The sequence below is a fragment of the Clavelina lepadiformis genome, chromosome 8 (assembly GCF_947623445.1).
Source record: "Clavelina lepadiformis chromosome 8, kaClaLepa1.1, whole genome shotgun sequence".
Taxonomy (NCBI): Eukaryota; Metazoa; Chordata; class Ascidiacea; order Aplousobranchia; family Clavelinidae; genus Clavelina; species Clavelina lepadiformis.
The window spans coordinates 3451045-3472175 of record NC_135247.1 but is presented as its reverse complement, the minus strand read 5'-3'; the positions used below and the strand labels follow the sequence as shown (position 1 = coordinate 3472175).

General features: G+C 36.2%; 3 protein-coding genes across 3 annotated transcripts in view; 2 read left to right on the top strand and 1 right to left on the bottom strand.

Annotated features, from left to right (window-relative positions):
- Positions 1–21131, top strand: part of LOC143469801 (retinoblastoma-like protein 1) — a 78088-nt gene that overhangs the window by 18114 nt on the left and 38843 nt on the right. The window lies entirely within an intron of this gene.
- Positions 7128–9689, top strand: LOC143468915 (pyrimidodiazepine synthase-like). Its single transcript, XM_076966398.1, has 5 exons — positions 7128–7315; positions 7733–7796; positions 7882–8013; positions 8155–8328; positions 8973–9689. The coding sequence occupies exons 1-5, from the start codon at positions 7227–7229 to the stop codon at positions 9129–9131; spliced, it is 618 nt and encodes a 205-aa protein (XP_076822513.1). The 5' UTR covers positions 7128–7226; the 3' UTR covers positions 9132–9689.
- On the bottom strand, positions 9868–13832 carry LOC143468914 (tectonic-3-like). The gene has a single exon (XM_076966397.1). It carries the CDS (start codon positions 13486–13488, stop codon positions 11815–11817), a length of 1674 nt encoding a protein of 557 aa, XP_076822512.1. The 5' UTR covers positions 13489–13832; the 3' UTR covers positions 9868–11814.

Genomic DNA, 21131 nt, shown 5'->3' with positions numbered 1-21131 from the left:
AGAAATTCAAAAACGATTCCTTCAGTTGGGCAATACTGTTTTTGATTGTTACATATCTGACTATAAGAGTCATTTGATCAGTATGTGATACGTCCGGAGTACTGTCGCACATAATCGCAAAATATTTAGCTTCGCGCACCTCTTCAAGAACGATGTTTTTGACTTTTTTACTGAGAAGCAAAATAAGCTCATTTTGAATAGTGGGAGAAAGATAAGTAGTTGTCATCTTCGTAGAAATACGAATATCAGAAAGGTATTTGATGATTACGGGACTATATTTTTCCAGAAGCTTCACAGTCTCTAAAAAATTCCCTTGGTTGTTGAATTCAAAAGCTTCACGATGTCCTCGAAAAGGAAGGTTTTGCTTACTTGGAAATAATATGACATCAACAACGCTTTCTAAAATTGCTTTCCACTTTTTTCGCTCTTCATCCATATAAATGGTGATCTATAACTTCAGGCCAAGAGGCCACATCATTGGGCAAATTGTTGACTATTGCAACTGCTTCGTCGTTATTTTCACCTTCGTCTCCATCTATAACTGGCAATGCATAATTGATTTCATTGGTATTACTTTTGATAGACCCTGTTTCTTGCGTTTCTGCTGATATTTTCAGTATCTCTCTGGAGCTCAGCGTTATTGTCTGGGTTTTTATTTGAATCGTTCTCTGGTAATGTTAAAGAAACATTTGAACCAGAAGAGGTTACAAATTTTAGCATAGCTCCCATGTGCGTTTTTAATTCTGCTTCTCTTGCTTTCGCTTCTTTTTAAAAAAAGCTCCACTCTCTTTGACACGTTTCATTTTCGAGTCTAAATTAACACTAAGTTAGTATAAATTTAACCACAACCTGTCATTTAAACGTTTACTATCAATAACAACTTAAAAGTTTACAATTAAACGTTTAAATGCCCAGGACTGGTTCACCTTCCACGGTTTTCTTGGTCAGCGGGACCAAATTGTAACAAAATAGCTTGTTTACCGCTCCATTTTTTTAAAAATTCTCGTGCTGTGTGCACTGTGCAGCCTCATCACGGGAAAGTTGGCAGAGTATTAACAACTTTGAACAGTGGCAACAAATATTCAACTTTCTCTTTTACACATTCACGTCATGAAATTATTCTTTACAGTTTCTTCAGTTGTTTGCGGTCCGCCTGCAAGTTAAGTGTCTCGCAAACTGGACCTTTTTTATTATTATCTGGTTGCCCGCATAGTTCGTTTCTTATTTCCAACCACGCACCAATGAAATGTAATCAAAACATAACCTTACTACGATTTACTTCACAGACATTGAGGTGTGAACAATATTGCCCATGCAACCATTAAACAACATCGAGAACTTTGCTATTTACAGTAGGTCCCAAAGTCAATTTTCTTTACGACCGGTATACAAAATTTCCTCTTAAACAAAAACATGACTTGTCTAAGCTAACACGATTGAGTAGAAAACAGCTAAGTTAATATGTGCTAAACAAAGATGACAAACTAAGCATAATTTGACATAGACTAGGCCAAACATCATAGACAGAAAGATTCAAGCATTTGACAAACTCAATCTTAGCCAAATCGACATTTAAAAGCACTTGTTACTATCCTGTAGGCCTACCTATATATTGTACTAAAATTGTATACATTATACCAATATGTACATACTGTATAAAATAACTTCCCGGCTAAGATATAATCAACCGGATTGTCTTTCTTACAAATGTCTTTAAAAACAAGCTTCCAATATTACTGCACTAGCAGTCAAGAAAGAAATGCATTTCCTCACTACCACTACGGTCTACCACGTATGTTTTCGATTAAACCTGGATAAGCTATCGCAAAATAAATTGGACAACAATGATATACAGAACAAATACTGTACAATATAGTCTGTCAACAAAAAGCCAGTTCTCAACATTTCTACACATAAGTTACTACTTTTGCCCTACAGCTTATGAGTTAATTTCTGGCACTGTGTAGTTACTGTAGTAAATGCAGCGAGCAATTATCTTTAAGACTCTGTTATTACTTTCTCGGACCACAAAAAAGTTCATCGGGTTCGATCGTCGTGGCAACCAACTTGTCTAATACGCAGGTATGAAACCCAAGCAATAAGCGTAGACCGAGATTTGGTAAACAATTTCTTATAGCATTGCCTTGGCGGCAAACAATGAGTTAGCAACGGGCAGGTTCATTCTCAAGGTTCTTATACCAACATTTGTTTGGAAAAATTGCATCACAGATGTTTATTTTATTAATAACAAGGCGATTTCATAACAGGGGCAACCGCTCAGCGTTACTTTTGCTCAAGATCAGTGGTTCCCAACCTTTTACACCGGGAGACCGGTAAAGATTTAAAAAATGTTCACGGATTGGCAACAAAAGATCGTTGTGAATAGAACAGGTATTTCTAATCTTTTTGTTAACCAAAGTTGTCGTTGCGTAACAAAATGCAAGATTGTGGCATAAGCTATGTATTTAAGACGAAAAAATTAAACGGCAGTCAAATTAAACAACAAAATGTCAATCTATTTAAATACAAAATCAACGTTAGCGGGAAATTTGTATTACAAAATTTTTTAAAAGCTAGACGCAGTTTATGACGAAACGATCATAAAGGGCACAAAATCTTAAACATTCTAGGTCATCGGAAGGTTAGCCTTTATTATAAAACAATTTTGCGGTATCAACGAAGGCGAGATACGCCAGTTTTTCTGCTGTGAATCGGTTAAGTGTGAAATGAGTTTTACAGGGAGTAACAACTTGGTAATGCTTATGGTTTCATATTGAAACTAGCTTGGTAGAAAGTAAGATACTTTGCGGACCGGTAAAAAAAATTACGCGGACCGGCGGTCGGGAACCACTGCTCTAGATTGGACAGCACGATACTCGCACTGTCGCCTTCTTCGATCAGATTTATCAATGACGTGATTTGACTATGTATTGCTGTTGATGGGAACAAGCCGCCATCGACATCAAAAGTTTCGTAAGAAGTACATTACGATTTACGACCTACATCACACAGAGTTAACGTTTCGAAAAATAAACACGGCGACGAAGAAACAGCAAACAACTGACGCAAACCGTGAAAATTTTCTGTGGGCTGTGCGGTTAAGTTGCGTTGTGTGAAAATTACAGGAACATGGTCATAGAGACGAAATTGATCACGCCTAATAAATATGAAATGCTACAAGGTGACGTTTTTATAAAAGCCTAAAAAACAAATTCAGTATACGGCAACGCGGAACTCGCAACTTGAAGTTATTAGCAGAAAGTTGATTCGATGCCGAAGTCCTTAAAATATTGAGCATATTTTTGCACATTAGAAGTGAGGCATGACGTAATAAATGATGTCATAGGAGGTTATAAAACAACTCTTTGCCGACCTGTTTCGTTCCAAAATGTATCTGAGCCAGAAGCTCGCAACTTTATTTTTTGATTAAATAATAAATTAGAGGAAAAACTTCATCGATTCATCACCCATACCAAATCTTTTCTACATTTCTGATTCCCGTTAAACTTTACTAAAACCCTGCATCTATAAATACATTCGTTTGAATCAATCCAGTTATGACGTCACATTAACAAACATGAAGACGAATTTATTGAGGACGACGACAATTTGCCTTGAAAACGAGATTGCCGAGTTTCCATTCTGCTGAAGTAAAATTCGCCAATTTACGAAAGCGGTTCTATAAGTTTGTCTAAGGTTGAAGCCAGTTTTCTGGGTTTTAAATGAAAACTATGACTGATAAACATGCGCTCTCTATAAATTTAGTAAATATTAAACTTTGCATCAATTACGTTATCTATGCCACCTCTAAACTTTCCCTACCTTTTATGTAGCATCCGCGAAATTTATAACTTTTCACCTCGACTATGTTTTTATTTCTCTACTTGATTCTAACTCGTCCGCTTGTGAGTTCGATGTTTAACAGCCAAGAATGTTTATGTATTTCATGCTATTAAAATAGATTGTTCGTCTTCATGCGAGAAAAATGAATCTCAGCGTTTAAGCAGTCGTATATGCTGAAACTTTGCAATTCCCATGGTTTTGTTACACCAATCAGAGGCCGGCATGGCCAGTGTTGGTACATATACTACATTGTACAGCTATGAAACAGGCTTCTGCAAGGTAGGGATCCCATGGCAATATATGTACACACGCACTTTAGATATGAATCAGAATAATTGAAGAACTTTTTATCAACAATAAAATAGTTAGAAGTTCAATAGCACCGTAAACTGTTGGATCAAAAGATTTTAAAACGTTTGAAATGTGTAAAGTGGAATTGCTTATGTTTGTTGGCCTTAATGAGATAATTTCCACAAGGTGTCACACACGATCACAAATGCGTCATTTTTCAGCACATGCATTTCACAAAACTACGAAATAATATTCAACCTAGTTGGAATAATATCTAATCTATCATTAACTGCATCACATCAGTTTAACAAATAGACAAACTGACCAATAATGACATTGAACGATAAATCGTTAATGTACTGACTTTGATTTTGGTTTGGTTCAGTCTTTTTCAAACTGTCTTGTCCAACGCCAACGTTGTACAGTTGCACTGACCGTATAGACATAGAGTATAGACGCAAGGTGGGATGTAAGAGATCAGTTGATCGAAAAAATATAATTGTTGATTACTGCAGTTCAACAAAGTGGGCGCTCGTGGACCCACACGAACGGTGGTACAATAATCTAAAGGGGTTCGCGAAGTTTTTTCTTTTTCTTGTAAAACGTTATATTTCCAACGTTGTATGTAGAATGGTTTAGGGTAGGCTATCTATTTGTTTGCTTTTTGCTAAACAAAAGCATGCAGGAAATATCATTTGCTGAAGTTCATATTTTGCAAGGGAGGCACAATAATTAAGGGATGTCTATGGGCATGCCTTTCCTCCCTTCACTCCCCCAGAGAAAGGTTTGAAAATGACAATATCTAAGCGTTTAACATATGGCGTAGAATGCGTTAAATTCGAGCTTGCATGAGTAAACCTCAACGAAAGTTTTAACGTAAGCCGGCATAAACTGTCAAATAACATAACAAACCATCGATCAGTTTTCGGTACAATGAGCAAAAAGTTTAAAATCATTGAAATTTGAAAATTCATTGGAAACATCACAATTATTGGATGTACTGTATACGGTAGGCAAATGTTTTCGATTTTAGAAATCCATTTGTCATCAAGCCCATTCAAAGCTGTAACACTTTTTCATGCAAGTTGTAAGTACAAACTTTTCACTATGTATATATTTTTAAATTCTGCGTACATAACCCATCATGCTCTTTGTTATCAAGTCCCAAGTTATCCTTTTTCGGCATTTGCGTATGTTAAAATAAAACATGATTAAGCAGTTTTAAATGATGACGACAAATTTGTGTCGTTTCAAATTTAGGAGAGCTATATATTAACATCTATAGAGCCTAATAATAAAAATCTTATAGCCATTCGTGCGCAGTGCTTTCCATTTTACGTCTGCTAACTTAACAGATATGAGGTAATGCATGTTCTACCATCTTATGATTACGGCGTGACGTCTTAGAATGACTAACACGTCTTTTCTTACAGCCAATAGCAATGCGTCGAATAAAAGACGCCCAAACTTTGAGCCAATGACGTTTGAAGGCGTTGATTTTAGCGAAAAATGGCAAGCCCTTACGTTCACAAAAATAAACACCGAAATTTTACCCGAATTCTTTGTTCTTTTGCTCTGGTGCAAATAAAAGCAGAGATTGTTGTAGGTCGTCCCAATGTGCTTTGTTATGTTGGGCTTGAATGTTTGTATACTGTGCAGTCGCGTTTACTCGACAACCTCGTCTTTAGCTGTTTGAAGGAACAACGTTTGGGGTCTATATAGGAAAGTGGAATATACTTATGTCATTTGGAATACTGTCAGACGTAGAAAATAGAGAGCTGAAAAGTAGGTCGAGCCAATGCAAACACCAATTTCATAGCAAGTGGAAAATTCCAGGAAAAGCTTGGGCCAATGTCTTGCGCTTTGAAGTTACCGAAGCGTGACTGAGTGAACTTTGTACTATTCCATTAGAGGACTAATACTGTAGATATTTACAGTATAATTCAGTTTAGAAAAGATGACGAGGTTATCAGAAAATTGATGCAAGCAATAGTAAAACGTTTTAACTAATCACTGCTTACGTAAATTGACGAGTTGCTATTGTTTTTAATCCGGCCTAACAAATTCGACTTGCCGGTCATCACGTAGGCAATGCGGAAAAGACTCGAAAACAACTTGGTTCATAATAATCTACGGGCCGAATAGGCCTACGTGCTCTGCGGGCCATTCAGAAAACGTTTAGTTGCTTGAGGGTTATGTTTCGTTTACTGAACTATTAAAATAGAATGATTTGTTTTTCGTGTGTTGCCAGAAAATCGCACCTATTAAGATTTACTCAATGATTGCTGTGACCATACGATACTGTTCTCAGTGGTCGCTGCGCCATCGCCGCTAAACACCTCAACGAAATGCCGTTAATTGTCTTCCACGACCATTGCACTATGTTATGCTTGTGATTACCAGGCAGGATAATTGGGTGTTTCAGCAAAATGAGATTTATATGAGGGTGCTGTCGCTCGTGTAAGTGAACTATTAGCAATAAATGAGGTTGGAAGCATTTTATGACGCGTTTGTGTGACAATCTCGCACTGCGACGTAACGGCAATGTATTTTATCGAGCTGAAAACATGTCTCATCGGTCTCGTCACGTATCCGTTTGTTTTATCATAGAAGTCAATTCAGAGCGAAGGGCGCAAGCAAATATTGAACATACAATGAACGCCATTATATACTGTTTGCGGTTACATTTTATGTCTTCAACATTCTACAGCTAACATCGACAAATGGAAAAACTGGGCAGTCTTCTGAAGTTATTCGCTATAGTTGTCAGACAGGAAACGCATTTGTAATATTGGATTTCCGCTACACAATGGCGTCGAAACAGCGCATGTTTAGGAACGTGTATGATATACAGAGAACCGATAATACTTACAGTTACAGTATATAATAGGCCGAACGTGCCCGCGTATATAGCCTAAATAGCTTTTAATTTAGTAGTTTAGTAATCTACGAAAACAGGCAAAGCAATTTTTGTCCTCCCGATTTTATATACTAAGGTTTAAATTATTTTTTGCAGGATAATCCGGGTGTTTTGGAAACTCTAAATTTTGAAAATTTTAAAATCTAAATAATTGCAGACATAATCTATTAAAATGGCTTGCGAAACATTGACTTTTTACAATCATTTGTGGTGCCCGAAATCACAGAGCATTCACTTGGCTTTAAAAGCAAGCAAAGTTCCGTAAGTTTTTATTTTCGTTTGTAAGCCGTAATTTGGCTCTATACTACTCTATCATTTAGTAATATATAAGGCATCAGGTCGCGTATGTCTTCAGGCGTTTTATCTGGTTGATGTCGGCTGATGCAATGGAATAGTTTTTGTTTTTTACGTGTTTCAGATTAGCTCTAATTTAATGCGAGAGCAAACTTTACCGCGTAAACTCTTAACACTTGACCCTCGTGTTAAAATAAGCTATTGTGTTGTAGAAACCTACATAAATTCTTTATTTTCGATTTACTTTTTATGGAAAAGCTCTTTATGGAACGAAATCACCGCTCGTAGATTATTTCATTGATTTTTAACGATCAAATCGTTAGCGACCGTGAAAGTAATTTAAAAATCGTGGAAACAACACTAAGTGACGATATATTTGTGCAGGCACAAAACAATAGAAGTCCCTGCTAATGGAAAAGATCACGTGTGCAGTGAAAGTGAACGCTCGGTAAGTGCGTATAAATGTTCGTCGACTTATATCGAATGTTTAATTAAACACAGCAACTTTTTAACCCAAGTGATTTTCAATGCAGGAACCTGCGCTTGAAACCAAAGATCAAAAATCTAGAAATTACCGCGAGGTAATTGAATTTCTTCAATTAATCGCGAAAGATCCGTTAAAAAGAAGTAAACAAGAAAGAATTCTCCAACATTTCGTACATCACGTAGGTGTTTTCAACTAAGCGATAGATTCTGTTGTTTTGAAGCGTTTTTAAAATGTGGTGTTACTTTGAAATAACTTTGCAGCCTAAAACTTATTTATTAGTCCATTAACCGGAGTCTAATGCGCACGCCTTGTTTTGCAGATTTTGCCCTACTTTGAAAAATCAGTTATTCTTTCCAGCCCAAGGGAAGGATTGGATCTTTTTATCGAAGCTTTGTCCTTTATAGAAAATGAACTAATCTCGTCATGTGGTAAATATTTCGGCGGAAGTCACCCGGGCGTTGTAGACTACGGCCTGTTTCCCTACCTAGATAAGGTAAAGGCATTATTTTTGGAAACTGTTTTTTCATGAGCTAAGATTTTGTCTGTCCAGAATTCTAATGTAACAAATAAACTATTGCGTTGGCGTGCAACATAAAAAAACATTTAGCTTTTTTACAAACAACTTTCTTGATAACTTTAAATTGTATCATAATCGAAGTGACGACGTGTACTGCATATGAGTCGTTTGCAAAATTTTGCAATTGTAAAACGTCTGAAAATGACGAGGCACCGGGTCTGTTTTTAAGTGATAAAATTGCTCAGTCATTGTCCCTTCAAAAGAACGTTGGCTGTTAGTCACCGTGAACAAGTTTACTTATAGTTAAAAGACCTAATGCTGCAATCAATGTAACATAATTGTTCCTGCTTTTCCCTCACAAAAGCTGACTTTAAGATCAGTTTGACCTTTACACTCATTACACAGTTTTTACAACTTGACTCGCAAAACATAAAAAGTTAATACTTTCAACGACCTTGTTCGCCCTGTGACCTCACCAATAGCTCACGGCCATGACAATGCAGACATAGATAACAGCTAAGTTAGGAGAGTCAGTTGAATAATCACGGTGTCGTAGTTAATGATTTGTTTGCAAAGCAAATTTAGGGCCAGACATAAAGTAAACATCTATTTCTTTTCAGATTGGAAAGTGGATTCCTGCTTTTGAGCCTAACGAATGCCCCCGCGTGCAGTCTTGGGTGAAATCGATGAGGCAGCATCCTCTAGTGACCAATGTTTTATCTCAGGACGACGCAGTAGAACATTTGAAGAGTTATTCACAATCCCTTAACTCGTCCTAATTACTTCAGACTGGAATTTTATTGCTGTACAAAGGTGTTTATTTTGTACATAAGCTGAAAATTTTACGTATATTCCAAATTCTACCGCATGTTAAGGTGAAAGTTTCATGTGTTGTATACTTATATTATGACCAATAATGTCATTGGTATTTGCTGTTATTGTTGCAATGTACAGAATCTCATACTTAAATGATAGCCTACATAGCTGCAGTAATTTAGTTCATTACTCATTTTATTCAAGTTTCTGGCAAAGTCTATACATGAAGTGCGTGCTTTATTAGGCTATATTTGCTTTTATACCTTAACATAACACACATCTACAATCGCACTTTTAATGCTCCGCTACATTTTTCATATTCGCTTTTGTTTTTTGCAAAAACTACTCATTTTTCGGGCTTTTATTCTTTCCGTGCATTTTACAGAGGTTTAAGAATTCTTTCACCTAGTTAAAACAACACCATTCAAATGTTTTGCTGTTTCATCCAATGTCATGTTGCTCTTTTACTGTGTCATCACAAGATTTACGCCCAAAAGAAATAAATGATACGGTATTACTGGTTTGACACCGTAATCAGTTAACTAGGCCTATTCGCTGCAAAGTCACACTGATATTAGGATGCTGAATATCCAAATGGCTGGTTTTATTAGATATTCAAAACGTATGTTTTCACAACAATAAATATTATCAAACTTGCGCACATCATGTGAAACGTCAACAAAATTGGACTGCATTTTAAGGAAATTAAGCTATAAAAATACACTGCTGATAACAAAATTTTAATTATGTAAGCTACTTGCATATTTTGTTCCAAATGACCAAAGAATCGCACTGCTTTTATTAGAAATTACAAGAAAATTAAAATATGCTTTATTAACGCAACATCTGACGTAGCTTACTTACACACATGATTTAAAATATGTTACAGTGCGACCAAACAGGATGTTAGTACATCTCACAGAAGCAAGTTGGCCAACGAATAAAAACTGATAAAACTTTATTTTCCAACTCATAAACGTACTGTGAAGTAACGTATTGAACAAATTTGAAAACGCAAGGATACATAAAGAAAAGCAAATAATGAAGGAATGTAAATCAAGGAAAACGAGAACTTACGGGAAAATGTCCGGTCTCATTTTCTGATGACCACTATTTTGTCTCAAGACGAAGCAGTCGAACATTTGAAAGTTATTTGCAATCCTTAGTTAGGTTATTCCATGTCAAGAAACTCAGAATTTTAAAATTTTGATACCCTTCATTTCAGATTTTAATGAAACTTTTGTGGCGGCCACGGTGCCACCACGCGGTGATTCTGTCTTTTGGACATATCAGTTCAAATTGTGTGTGCCCTAATTTTAGTGGTATGCGTGGTTATATACAGTATATAAGTGTGCTTACTTGTTCTTTAGGTAGACGAGATCAACAATACAAGTTGGGTTTTAGAGTTGGAATTGTTTGAAGTAAGCTACGCTCGGGACAGCTCGTACTCAGCGGGAATAAACGCAACCTTCCTTACTCGTTATCACGAAGTCAACTTTCCCAGCGCCGCACTTTGTCGGATGAAAGTACAAGTCTTTTCACAAAATTAATCCACTTTCTTTGAAACCGGTTCTGTGGTTTTTGAGATACAGCAGTTTTACAATTTGTTGACTCGCTAGCGGAATTGTTCGAGCGCTGCCCTCCCAGTAAATGCGGGTCAGGTTTCGTAATCAATACCCAGTGGCACCATACAATTGCAATACCCTTGCGAACGGTATAAACGACACTTGCACCTGTTCAGTGGACCTGGTGGACAGTTCTCTAAACTCGGGCAATGTTATAAAGATCAACAATAAAAAAATTTGTGATAATCGGAACTTACACACAAAGGTTAGGTGGATAACAGAGACTCAAGCGATGAGGAACCATCGCCGGGTTGAAGTCGTGCAAAGACTTTTCTCAGCCCGAGGATAAACATTATCGTTCCATACAAATCGTGCGTTTTCTGTTCATTAAAGTGAAAATACTTCTGAAATTAATCTGCTATACAGTTGCTTTGTAACTACATAGGTTTCTTATCTGACTTCAACGAGAGGTTTCCTCTTACATCGATTTTTGTGTCCTTTCATCAACAATTGTCAATTTAAGGTACGCTTTAGCAAAACCATAGAAATCTAAAAACAATTTGTTAACCCAATGATTAGATTATGCTAAACATCTACGATTGGACACGCAAAAGCATCTCCTGACGAGATCACGAGTACTCGAATTCGTGCAAGTCCATTTAGTTTTTCCTGACCTTGGCCAGCATGGGTAACTAAATTTTTGACCCCTCCGTACATGGCAACCATTTTATATGAAAAGTTAGTATACCAAAAACAGTGGCTTTGCATGGAAATCAAATCTCAATATGTAACAACTTGACTTTTATCTGAAAAATGGGTATTATAAAAATTGAACTTGCATTAATATTTGTAAACATTGCCACTTGTTGACAATTTTTTGACTATCCAAGTTCTTTTTCATAGCTTGTACATCAGTAACAAAAAGCCATCCACAGTGTGTTACTGTTACATGGTAAGTTACTAACTTTTAAAAGTAAAATACAATACTTATATAATAAAAATAATTTTGTATTTACATAAATTTTTAATACACCACAAAAGTGCAAATATTTCAGCAAATACAGAAATAAAGTTGAATCTATTAATTGACCGGAACAGAGTCTTTGAAAGGGGAAAAGAAATCGTTGGGAAGTTTTGCCTCAATTGTAGGTCTCTGTGTCTCAAGTGACACTGGTGTTTCTGAGATATCTATGAATGTTACTGAAGTTGAAATCTCCACTCTCTGCTGATTAGTACCTCTGTCACAATTGCCACCGATGCAGCGAAACTGTAGAAATTGTGGATTTCCGTAGCTATACCTGGCACCTACCACTTTTGGCTGTGGATCAGAAATGTTGCCAGCATTTGCAAATAAAATCTCATACACTGAACTCAAGATCATATTTTGGCAACCAGTATTTGTTTCAGTAACTGAAATTAAAAGACTTTCTGAATCTGCCTTGATTACTTGTGTCCAATCAGCAGTACTGGTTAAATCAGTAGTATTTCCATATGAACCAATGCAAACGCTGCCATTTTGGTTAAATATCTGGCCATCAAGTGTAGCAAAAATCTCTTGTTGTATTTGCTGACAAGTGGAGGTTGAAAGTGCAGTCATACATCCTGTTGTTTGATCTTGTCCAAATAGAATTGCTTGTCGTGTCAAGGCCTCACTGGCACTGCATAGCCCAGTTGCAGTCGGTGTTACTAAAGTTACTCCAACATTTGGGTTTGAATTGAATGACTGGGGTACACCAGCTGAATCACACACTGCTGTGAGCAATGGCCTTCCAATCAGATAACCAGGATTACCACTCAGCTGCAAAACTGTCCCTGTATTTTGGATGGATACAAAATTTATAGCAAACTGTTGTGTGAGTGGAAAAGAGGCCTCACCTATCATACTTAAATCAATCTGAAGATCCACAGAGCTAATACCATTTGTGCCATTGGTACCAATGGTATAGGTAGCAGAAGTAACAACATTTTCACACTGTGTAGTTGTAGCATTATACACGGGAGACACGCATTCAGTAGTGTTGATGTTATTAAGTGTACAACTTGCAGATATACTGACAAGTTCAGTGTCATTAAATAGGATTTCAGAATTTCCTGTCAAATTTAATAAGCTTGGGCTGGGAACGATTTTAAAACCTTCTGCGTAGAAAGCAAAATCTAAAGAGTAATCCGTATTGCAAGATGTCATAAGGTCTGAACTTGATCTTGAGCATGAGTTGCTTTCATTGCTAAGATATTTCACTGGGTTGTTGTCCTGGCAAACATTGGACACACCACTACTAGGCAAAGTAAGCATGCTCTGAGCATTAGAATTGTTGAAAATGGTGTACACTATATCACCAGATTGATAGAAGCTTTCTGTTGCTTGAGGGACGTTAGTTGAAACGTTGTAAAAATAAATTTGCCCAATGTCATCGAAGCAAGTGTCAGAAGAAATACAGGCGGGTAAAGTATACATATTCCTCGTGGCAAAATTATCAACTTCGATACAAAATAACCCATTTTGACGAACAGTTTGTGTCTGTGCTATATTATTGACAAAAACTACTTGATCATACACACAGTGCAAAGTGTCGGCATTAGTCAATGGAACCAGACAAGTGAAGGTCTCAATGTCACTTGTGCTACAGTCTTCTGTATCACAGCAGCAGTTCACATCACACAGACCAATATTCAAATCACAAAAACACGTTGTCCGTTGCCCTAACACGCAACTCAACATCAGAAGAATATAAATTATTTCACAAGTAGGCATCATTTTTCAATACTTCATTACCCAATCTAATAGCAGAAGCTGTAAGAATATTTTACAAAATTGAGTTCATGAATAAATGCATGAAATTGTAATTTTAAAAATGGCAGAACAAAAATAGTGTGGTGGTATGGTTTCACAATATTCTTAGGCTAAGATAACTCTGTGTACAGTATTGTTTATCTTTTGCAATAACGGTGCGAAACGAAAGTTATGATGCTAACCAATGCAGTTATAGCACAATAGAATACATGCTCACGAATAATTAACGAGCAGGAAAAAGTGGTAAAGCCCAAGGGCTTAAAACATGCAAGATAGCAATAATAAAATTGTGCTATAAGATGATAGGCTAACATGGCCACCATACCCACAAAATCATTATTAGGTTTACCAAACAGGAACAGTATTGGAAAATGTGGAGGACATGTTCCCTAGCATACAAAACACGGCTTTAACAACAAATAAAAACTGACATAATGAATAACAACAACAAACAAAAAAATGAATATCTTAAGTGCTAAATGCATTTAAGATATTCCATGCCACTGTAATCAAAGTATGGTTTTAATCTGGTGATGATTAATTCACTATTAATCATCACTGAATCCGGATTACCAAGCTTGTAAGTATTCGTTCTCTGACAAATTTATGTGTGTAGTTTATTATATAAGGTATTTCGTTTTGTTTGTGTATTGCACTGTTCAAAAACACTCACTAGGCAGAAGCTACTGTACTTAATGCGAGTCTAGAGCATCACCATATGATGATATCGCAATTAAGCAATAGACGTAGTGCACAAGTGCATTACATGTTTGGTAGGGTACCACAATTTTTATCTCTTGACTGAAGAAAGTCTTTGCACGACTTAAAAACTTTGCAATGATTCCCCACCACTTAAGCCCAGGTTACCCGAATTTGTTCTTGTGCAAGTTCCTATTGATCTTCCCTTTTTACTTGTTTTTAGAATTTTGTACTGTACTGCCTGGATTTGGAACTGCAACTGTTCACCAGTACCACTAAACAGAAACGAGGGTCACTCATGTCTTGCCCAAGGGCATTATAACGACAGTGCCACTAAGTATCAAACACGTGGGTATCATGACTAGCCTCCTCTTCTACTAAACTAACATAACTTTCTTCTTCTGATGCAGACTCATTAACACTTTACAGACTGACAGATAATCCATAGTGGACAGTGTGGCATATGCATGCACAAGACTCATCAGACGCTAATGCCAAACTATTGCAAGTTCAAGCCGATTTATAGCCTAGTAAATAAATAAATCAGGTGAAGTTGGTTGCTTGAACGTTGATTAATAAATATAGAACTGAAGCTTGTGTCTTTGCACGCAAAATTCTCGTCCAAAACTGCCAAACTTCTGTGAAGTTGCGCCAGCATAGCCTATACCAGTCACAAATTTGGGTTATTTAAGCCTAAAGTGCCTATCATTCGTCCATTCCAAAAAGTTAGTGAAGTATCAACAATAGCTTAATTGTACCTGTAATTGCTTTACACGACTGTAAGTTATTGTTCTACATGCAATGAATACCCTAGTACAATAATACTCCACTTCTATCAAAATAAGTCGCTGCAACTGTGTGTTCAAACGTTGTCATGATTTCAATCTTGACTCTTAACCATCACTGTGTAAAATTATAAAAGCATTGTTTCTAGCTGTTACACACTTTTAATGTCGAAAAGGGAAATAGAGATGTTGTGCAGTATATTTTACATTACATGAAAAATACCAATAATGTTTCTAATTTTTACCCTTAATTATATATACATATAATTATATAATATAAATTATATTGCAAAAGTCATGGGAACATACCAAAAATGTTGCACTGTTTTTTTTGTCGAAAGAATTTGCAGATGTTCGTTACATCTGACGTCACAATCGTATTCGAGTGCGGTATTAGTGATCTAGCATGACTGAAAAATTTTGATTCCTTGGTTGTGAGTGACTTTTTATAACCATATGCGCCTACTTATAAGTAAAACTGTTTTTAAGACGTTTGATAGATATATGTCTTCGTTACTGGTGATATGAACCGTTGCTAAAGTCAGGGCTTGCGACTGTTAACCTGAGTTAGCGGGAATCACATTACATTGGACAACGACAGTATTGGACATATCAACTAAAAATTGCAACGATAATGTTCGAAGTACTGTATTTAAATTTTAAAAGTTAATTAAGATATGCTTTTTGAACTTATTTAAATTTAACGTAGGAGCAGTGCAATTTCGTAAACAAATTTTTGAAGTCCTTTTCAAGTTTTTTCAATCTATTTTTTATTCCTTAAAATTTATAGCCTTTCGTATGGTATCAACATTTTCCTAATTAGTTAAGCTGCAATTACAAGGCTGTCCAATATGTCAAAACTTCGTAAAAGCTAACTGCTTAAGCTTAAAGTATTCTACCGTTTTCCTGCATAAAGAACGACATAGGTTATTAGGTAGGGCTACCATATGTCCTCTTTTAGGAGGATTTGTCCTCTTTTCTAAACAAAAATGAATTGTCCTCCGAGGACACTGAAAAATGCCCAAATATCCTCCTTTTTTGCATTTTGCGCTTTCTTGCTTATATTTTCAACAGAATTATATGTTTATGTGACTTTTCGGCATGAGGCCTAAGTCAAGTCAAATGACTTTTCAGCGACAGCATGAGGTCTAATCATTTTTATTATCATTGTTTTAATTTAGACAAACATAAAATCTAAATAAAGCTAAGCAATAATGCCAAAGAGGAACATTGTGTTTTCTGATGAACTGCGGCAGAAGTATCCTTGTTTCAGAAAAAAGGTAATGATTTTGAAGCTGAATGCACTTGTGAAGAAGCTGAACTTGTGCATTTTGCGTACGTATAATTATCCAAAAACATCGGATAAATCCTTTAAACGTAAAACTTTATTTGCATTGTACTTGCTGGAAAAATTGTCCTCTTTTTTGGCGATGAAAATATGGTAGGCCTATTATTAGGCAATCGTATTTCTTCAAATGTGGGTATTTGTGTCGTTTTATTATTTTGTCATTGACTGCGGGAAGTATAAAAAGTGCTGCTTTTGTTGCAGTTCAGTAGAACATTTTGCACTCAGAGAATTAATCAGCAAACGAAAATAATGGTAAAGCATCAAGGGCTTGAAACGTGCAAGACTGCTTTGGCGCCTATCTATGCAAGTGATGTGATGGCCTGGGCCCCGTAGCTAAATGTATAGCGTTAGTGGCTAACGCTAACGGTTAGCCTATAGCATAAGCCTTATACAATAGAACTCTGGTAACGGTAATTCGGAACCGGGGAGGCGGGGCAAATGGTTGTGTTAGCGCAGTGGTTTTCAACTTTTTTCGTACCGCGGCCCTTTTAGCAATCCAAGATGACCTGACGACCCCCTTCCAAAATAATGCAGTTATGTACACGCAATAATAAATTTAAAAATTACTAAGTGTCTTTCACTTAAGACTAACTGTTAAAAGTCTGCAGCAGTTGTTAGTCTTCAGAACCGACCCTTTAACAACGTTTTACAAGAAAAGCGCTGCTTACGCAACTCACTATGCCACTCAAGATTTTGGAAGAGCAACCGCCGAATGGGGCATGGACAACAACTGAACCTGGTGAACTGAAGTTCTGCTTACACCTAGATTAGCTGCAGTTTTCCTCTCTGAGTACCCTTAATTTGCTAAAATATGTTGATCTGAGCCCTCTTTTCAGCTGTATGAGACCTCTTTTTGCACATTTTTTAAGAAATTACACTACAGTAGTAGTGTACTTGCAAAAATAAAAAAGAACTAGGCTAACAACGCTAAAATAAGGTGGTAACTGTCCTTTACGGATTATTATGTAACAATCGTCTTTATCCATTTAATAATTAAACGCATTTTTCACTAATAAACCCAAACAATGCAAGTGATTTTAATTAAACTGTTGCACAGCACTGTAGCCTACAGCAAAAAACTAATCAAAGACAATTCTATTCGTTGCAAACCAGCTTTTAACCAATTCATTTTCTTCAAAAAAAGTTAAAAATACACCCACTCATCAAAGACATTGCGACCCCCAGATAAAAGGCTAGCGACCCCAGTTGGGGTCGCGACCCCTAGGTTGAAAACCACTGTGTTAGCGGATCTGGTCGCGTGAGTAGAGTTGACACGATTGCACGTACATGTTTTCGCGATGCTGTTGCGATGTCGTTCGATCGATGTTCGTAAGAAATGATACGTATTACGCGTTGTTACACAACACGCCGAATAAATGTGACATTCGATCTGCGATTCATCACTTAGGCCTAACACTACATTGGCTACATAAGTCTAAAAAACGACAGTGATGCAACACTTGACATTTCTGTTTTCGTAATAAGTGCATATCTTTTCATGATTAAAAGTTCTTTGTAATTTTGTCGTATGTGACGCCATTATTATCCTTCTGAGACCACAATCATGCCATGTGCTAACCTGTGCGAGCGCACACGCAAACATTGGCTGGAAAACAGTCTTACAAGCTCAATGCGCAGCTGTAACTAATTAGTTATAATTTTATGATTGCTTAAGATGTTAGTGAATTTTTACGTAATAATGAATTAGTGGTTATTTTAGGCAAATGTTTATTAGTTGTTTCGTGCCAGCTTATATGTAGTCGTAGCCTAGGTACCTAAATGGTGTTGTATGTAAAACAGAATGCTGTAAATTGCTTTAAGAAGATGTTCTGGACGGCGTTAAAATGGCATCAATACCGAGTATTCGTTTTCTTGAGTTGTGCTGTAAATGAATTAGGAAATTTAAAGGATTTATTTACAAAACTTCAATAGCGCAATTGATCATTAAGCATTATCGCACTGCTGATTAATGCTTTTGTCTGCCAACCTTGTATAATCTGCTGTGTCACTTGTGCGCTTGTACGCCTACAGGTTAAGGCGGTAACTTGTAATGTGGTGTTCTGTCACAAACTTGTTGCAGGTTTGGAGCTTAGGTTTGGAGCTTAGGTTTGGCTAGATTCAGAAGGAAGTACTGAAGTGCCGTAGCCTATACTTGATGTCACTGTCAGGGTGAAGCCTAGTAGGCTTAGATTTCATTAACAGCGTTTTCTACTCAGTTGATATGTGGTCAGAATTTGAGATTCTAGCTTGGTCTGTTTACAGTCAATCTGGAACTTCCATTATTAACGTAGCCTAGCCTCCCTAGGTACATTTTGCAAATTTATGTTTCAGCTTCGTTCCAGTATGTTTTCTTTTACAAAAACATGTTTAGATAACTTGTGACGTCCTCTTGCAAATATCTTGCTTATTCAAACCCAAATAAAACAAGTTAGCCTATATAGCCTACTTAACTTACAACAACAAAGTTTATACCATCATTGCAGAACTTCATCCTGCATAACATACTGTGTCATTTAGGTAAGGTAATTTAGGTAATATTTAAGTAGGGTCAGGTAGCCCTGCAGTCTATGAAAGAACCCAGTGTCGGAATTATACCAAAAAATCGCCATTTCAATATTAATTTTTGGTTCAATTTAATGGAATTTTAACAGTTTCTAGTTGTATACCAAATTTCAAGACTCTACGTAAAGTATTTCATAAGTTTCATCACATCAAACTCGCCCATCTCGGAAAAACTTGAGTTTTAGGCCTAAAACGCAATTTCGATGTCCAGAGCAGAAACTGAAATATCTCACAAAAGAAACATGATAGAAAGCTCTTTTTTCGCCAACTAGCACATTAATTTCTCTTCTATGTTGCTTCAAATTTTTGCAAGCTATCTTTTCTGTAAGTTTCTTTTTTAATTAATTTTCTTTGCTTGAGTCTGAATTTTTTGGCGGGGCCAGTGTACGAAAAAGATCAACTATGACAAAATGCGATGTTGTCGATAACAAATTAATGTTCCTCAATGTAGGCTATGTAGAAAAATAGACCATACCGGATACTTTAAAAAGGTATTTATGTACCAATTTAATTCACGTATTTCACACATTAAAAAAAAAAATTAACAAGCACATTTACATCCCGGGTATTATTAACCTTGCATTGAAAAATAATTGAGACGAAATTCCTGTGTTGTGACGCCGAATTTTTCCATTTAAAATAAATCTTGGTTGTTCGTACGGAAACAGGCAGAGAAAACATGCTCGTCTAGTCAGCTTGCATGTACCGTTGGTTTTTAATTTCCAATGGAATTTAACCTAAACGCCATTATTTTGTTTGTCTTATTTAAAGTTCTCTTCATAACGATCGTTTTCTTGCAGCATTTGTTTTACTTGCAGAGTGAGGCTTTTTGCCCAGTACACTAAATAGGTTACCGTTGATATCAGCCTGTTGGCACGCTTTTTCACTGGTGGTTTCGGTACAAGATTTTTTCTCTTTTTCTTTCCTCACTCCTTTCTTTGCTTTCGATTATGAGTGCAGCAGATTCCTCAACGAAAAAAAATTTTTCACCTTGTCAAATAAAAATCGGTTGAAGCAATCAAAAGATATTCGCAAATGTTCTGTCTATGAGCAAGGTATTGTTCTCTTGCATCATATGTATTTTTCCCTTGTAAAGAAGACGGCAAAAATTTTATTTTCAAAAAGTTTCTAACGTACACAGTTTCTAACCTGGCGGTAAGCGTTTTTTTCGAGAAACAAGTTAGCACGTAGAAACAGGAAATAATAAAGAAAGGTTTCCTTTCGCTTTTAACTGAAGATTAAATATCACTAATTTAAAGCCGTTTTTGAACTATTTTTGTTACATTTACAATTTTTATCTTTACCTTGTAAAGAAATTCATATATGCTACTTATCTGAGCGATATCTTTGCCTATTCGTTGCCAAGAGTGCTTGTTATTTTAAACAAATTAAATTAGGTCGACAATTTCCATTAGTAAGTATATTTCATCGAGAAACTCTTGCTACCCAAAAAAATGGCTGCCGTAACTCGGAAAAGGTATCTGTCTAATTTCTAAGATGAAAGACCGGTGAAAATTTGATGAAAATCAGATAAGTGATTTTCAAGTTATGGGCAAAAGCGTATTTACCACTAGGTGGCTTCAAATGAAGGAGCAACAAACAAGCACCTATCTATGGGAACTTATTTTATCCAAAATGCATTACCTAGCCTACCACTACTACTAAATACAAACATACGTTCTTAAAAAGCTTAAAACGCATTCTTTACAGTAATATGAAAACTAGTAGAAAAGTTTGTGTTTAAATTCAAGGGTAACGTTTGCAAGTTCCCTGCAGAAAACTGGGTAAGGGCAAAAAGCTTACACCAATAAGAAGACAAGTTTCGGCTTTCCACACCCAAACTATTGCTTTTCCATAGGAGACTTATGAAAGATATTTGAATTTAAGTAACCAAACAAACGTTACGTCATTAAAACAGTTAGCACAGTTTACAGAGAGTTTGAAAAGTTTATTTACATCATGAAAACATGCTGATAGCCTAGCCAAACTCTCATTTAATTATTAAGACTATGGGTAAATTATCACCAAAAATTATCTTTATGAAAGTGTAACAGCAAAAAGAAAATTTTTTAAAACAGCTCAAGTGTCAATCATCTGATCTATAATTAAATCCTTTTTAGTCTCAGTTATGTAACAAAATATTGTCACAACTGGCATTCAAATTGTATAAATTCAGCAGGATACTCCATGGTAATAACCACTACGTCACAGTT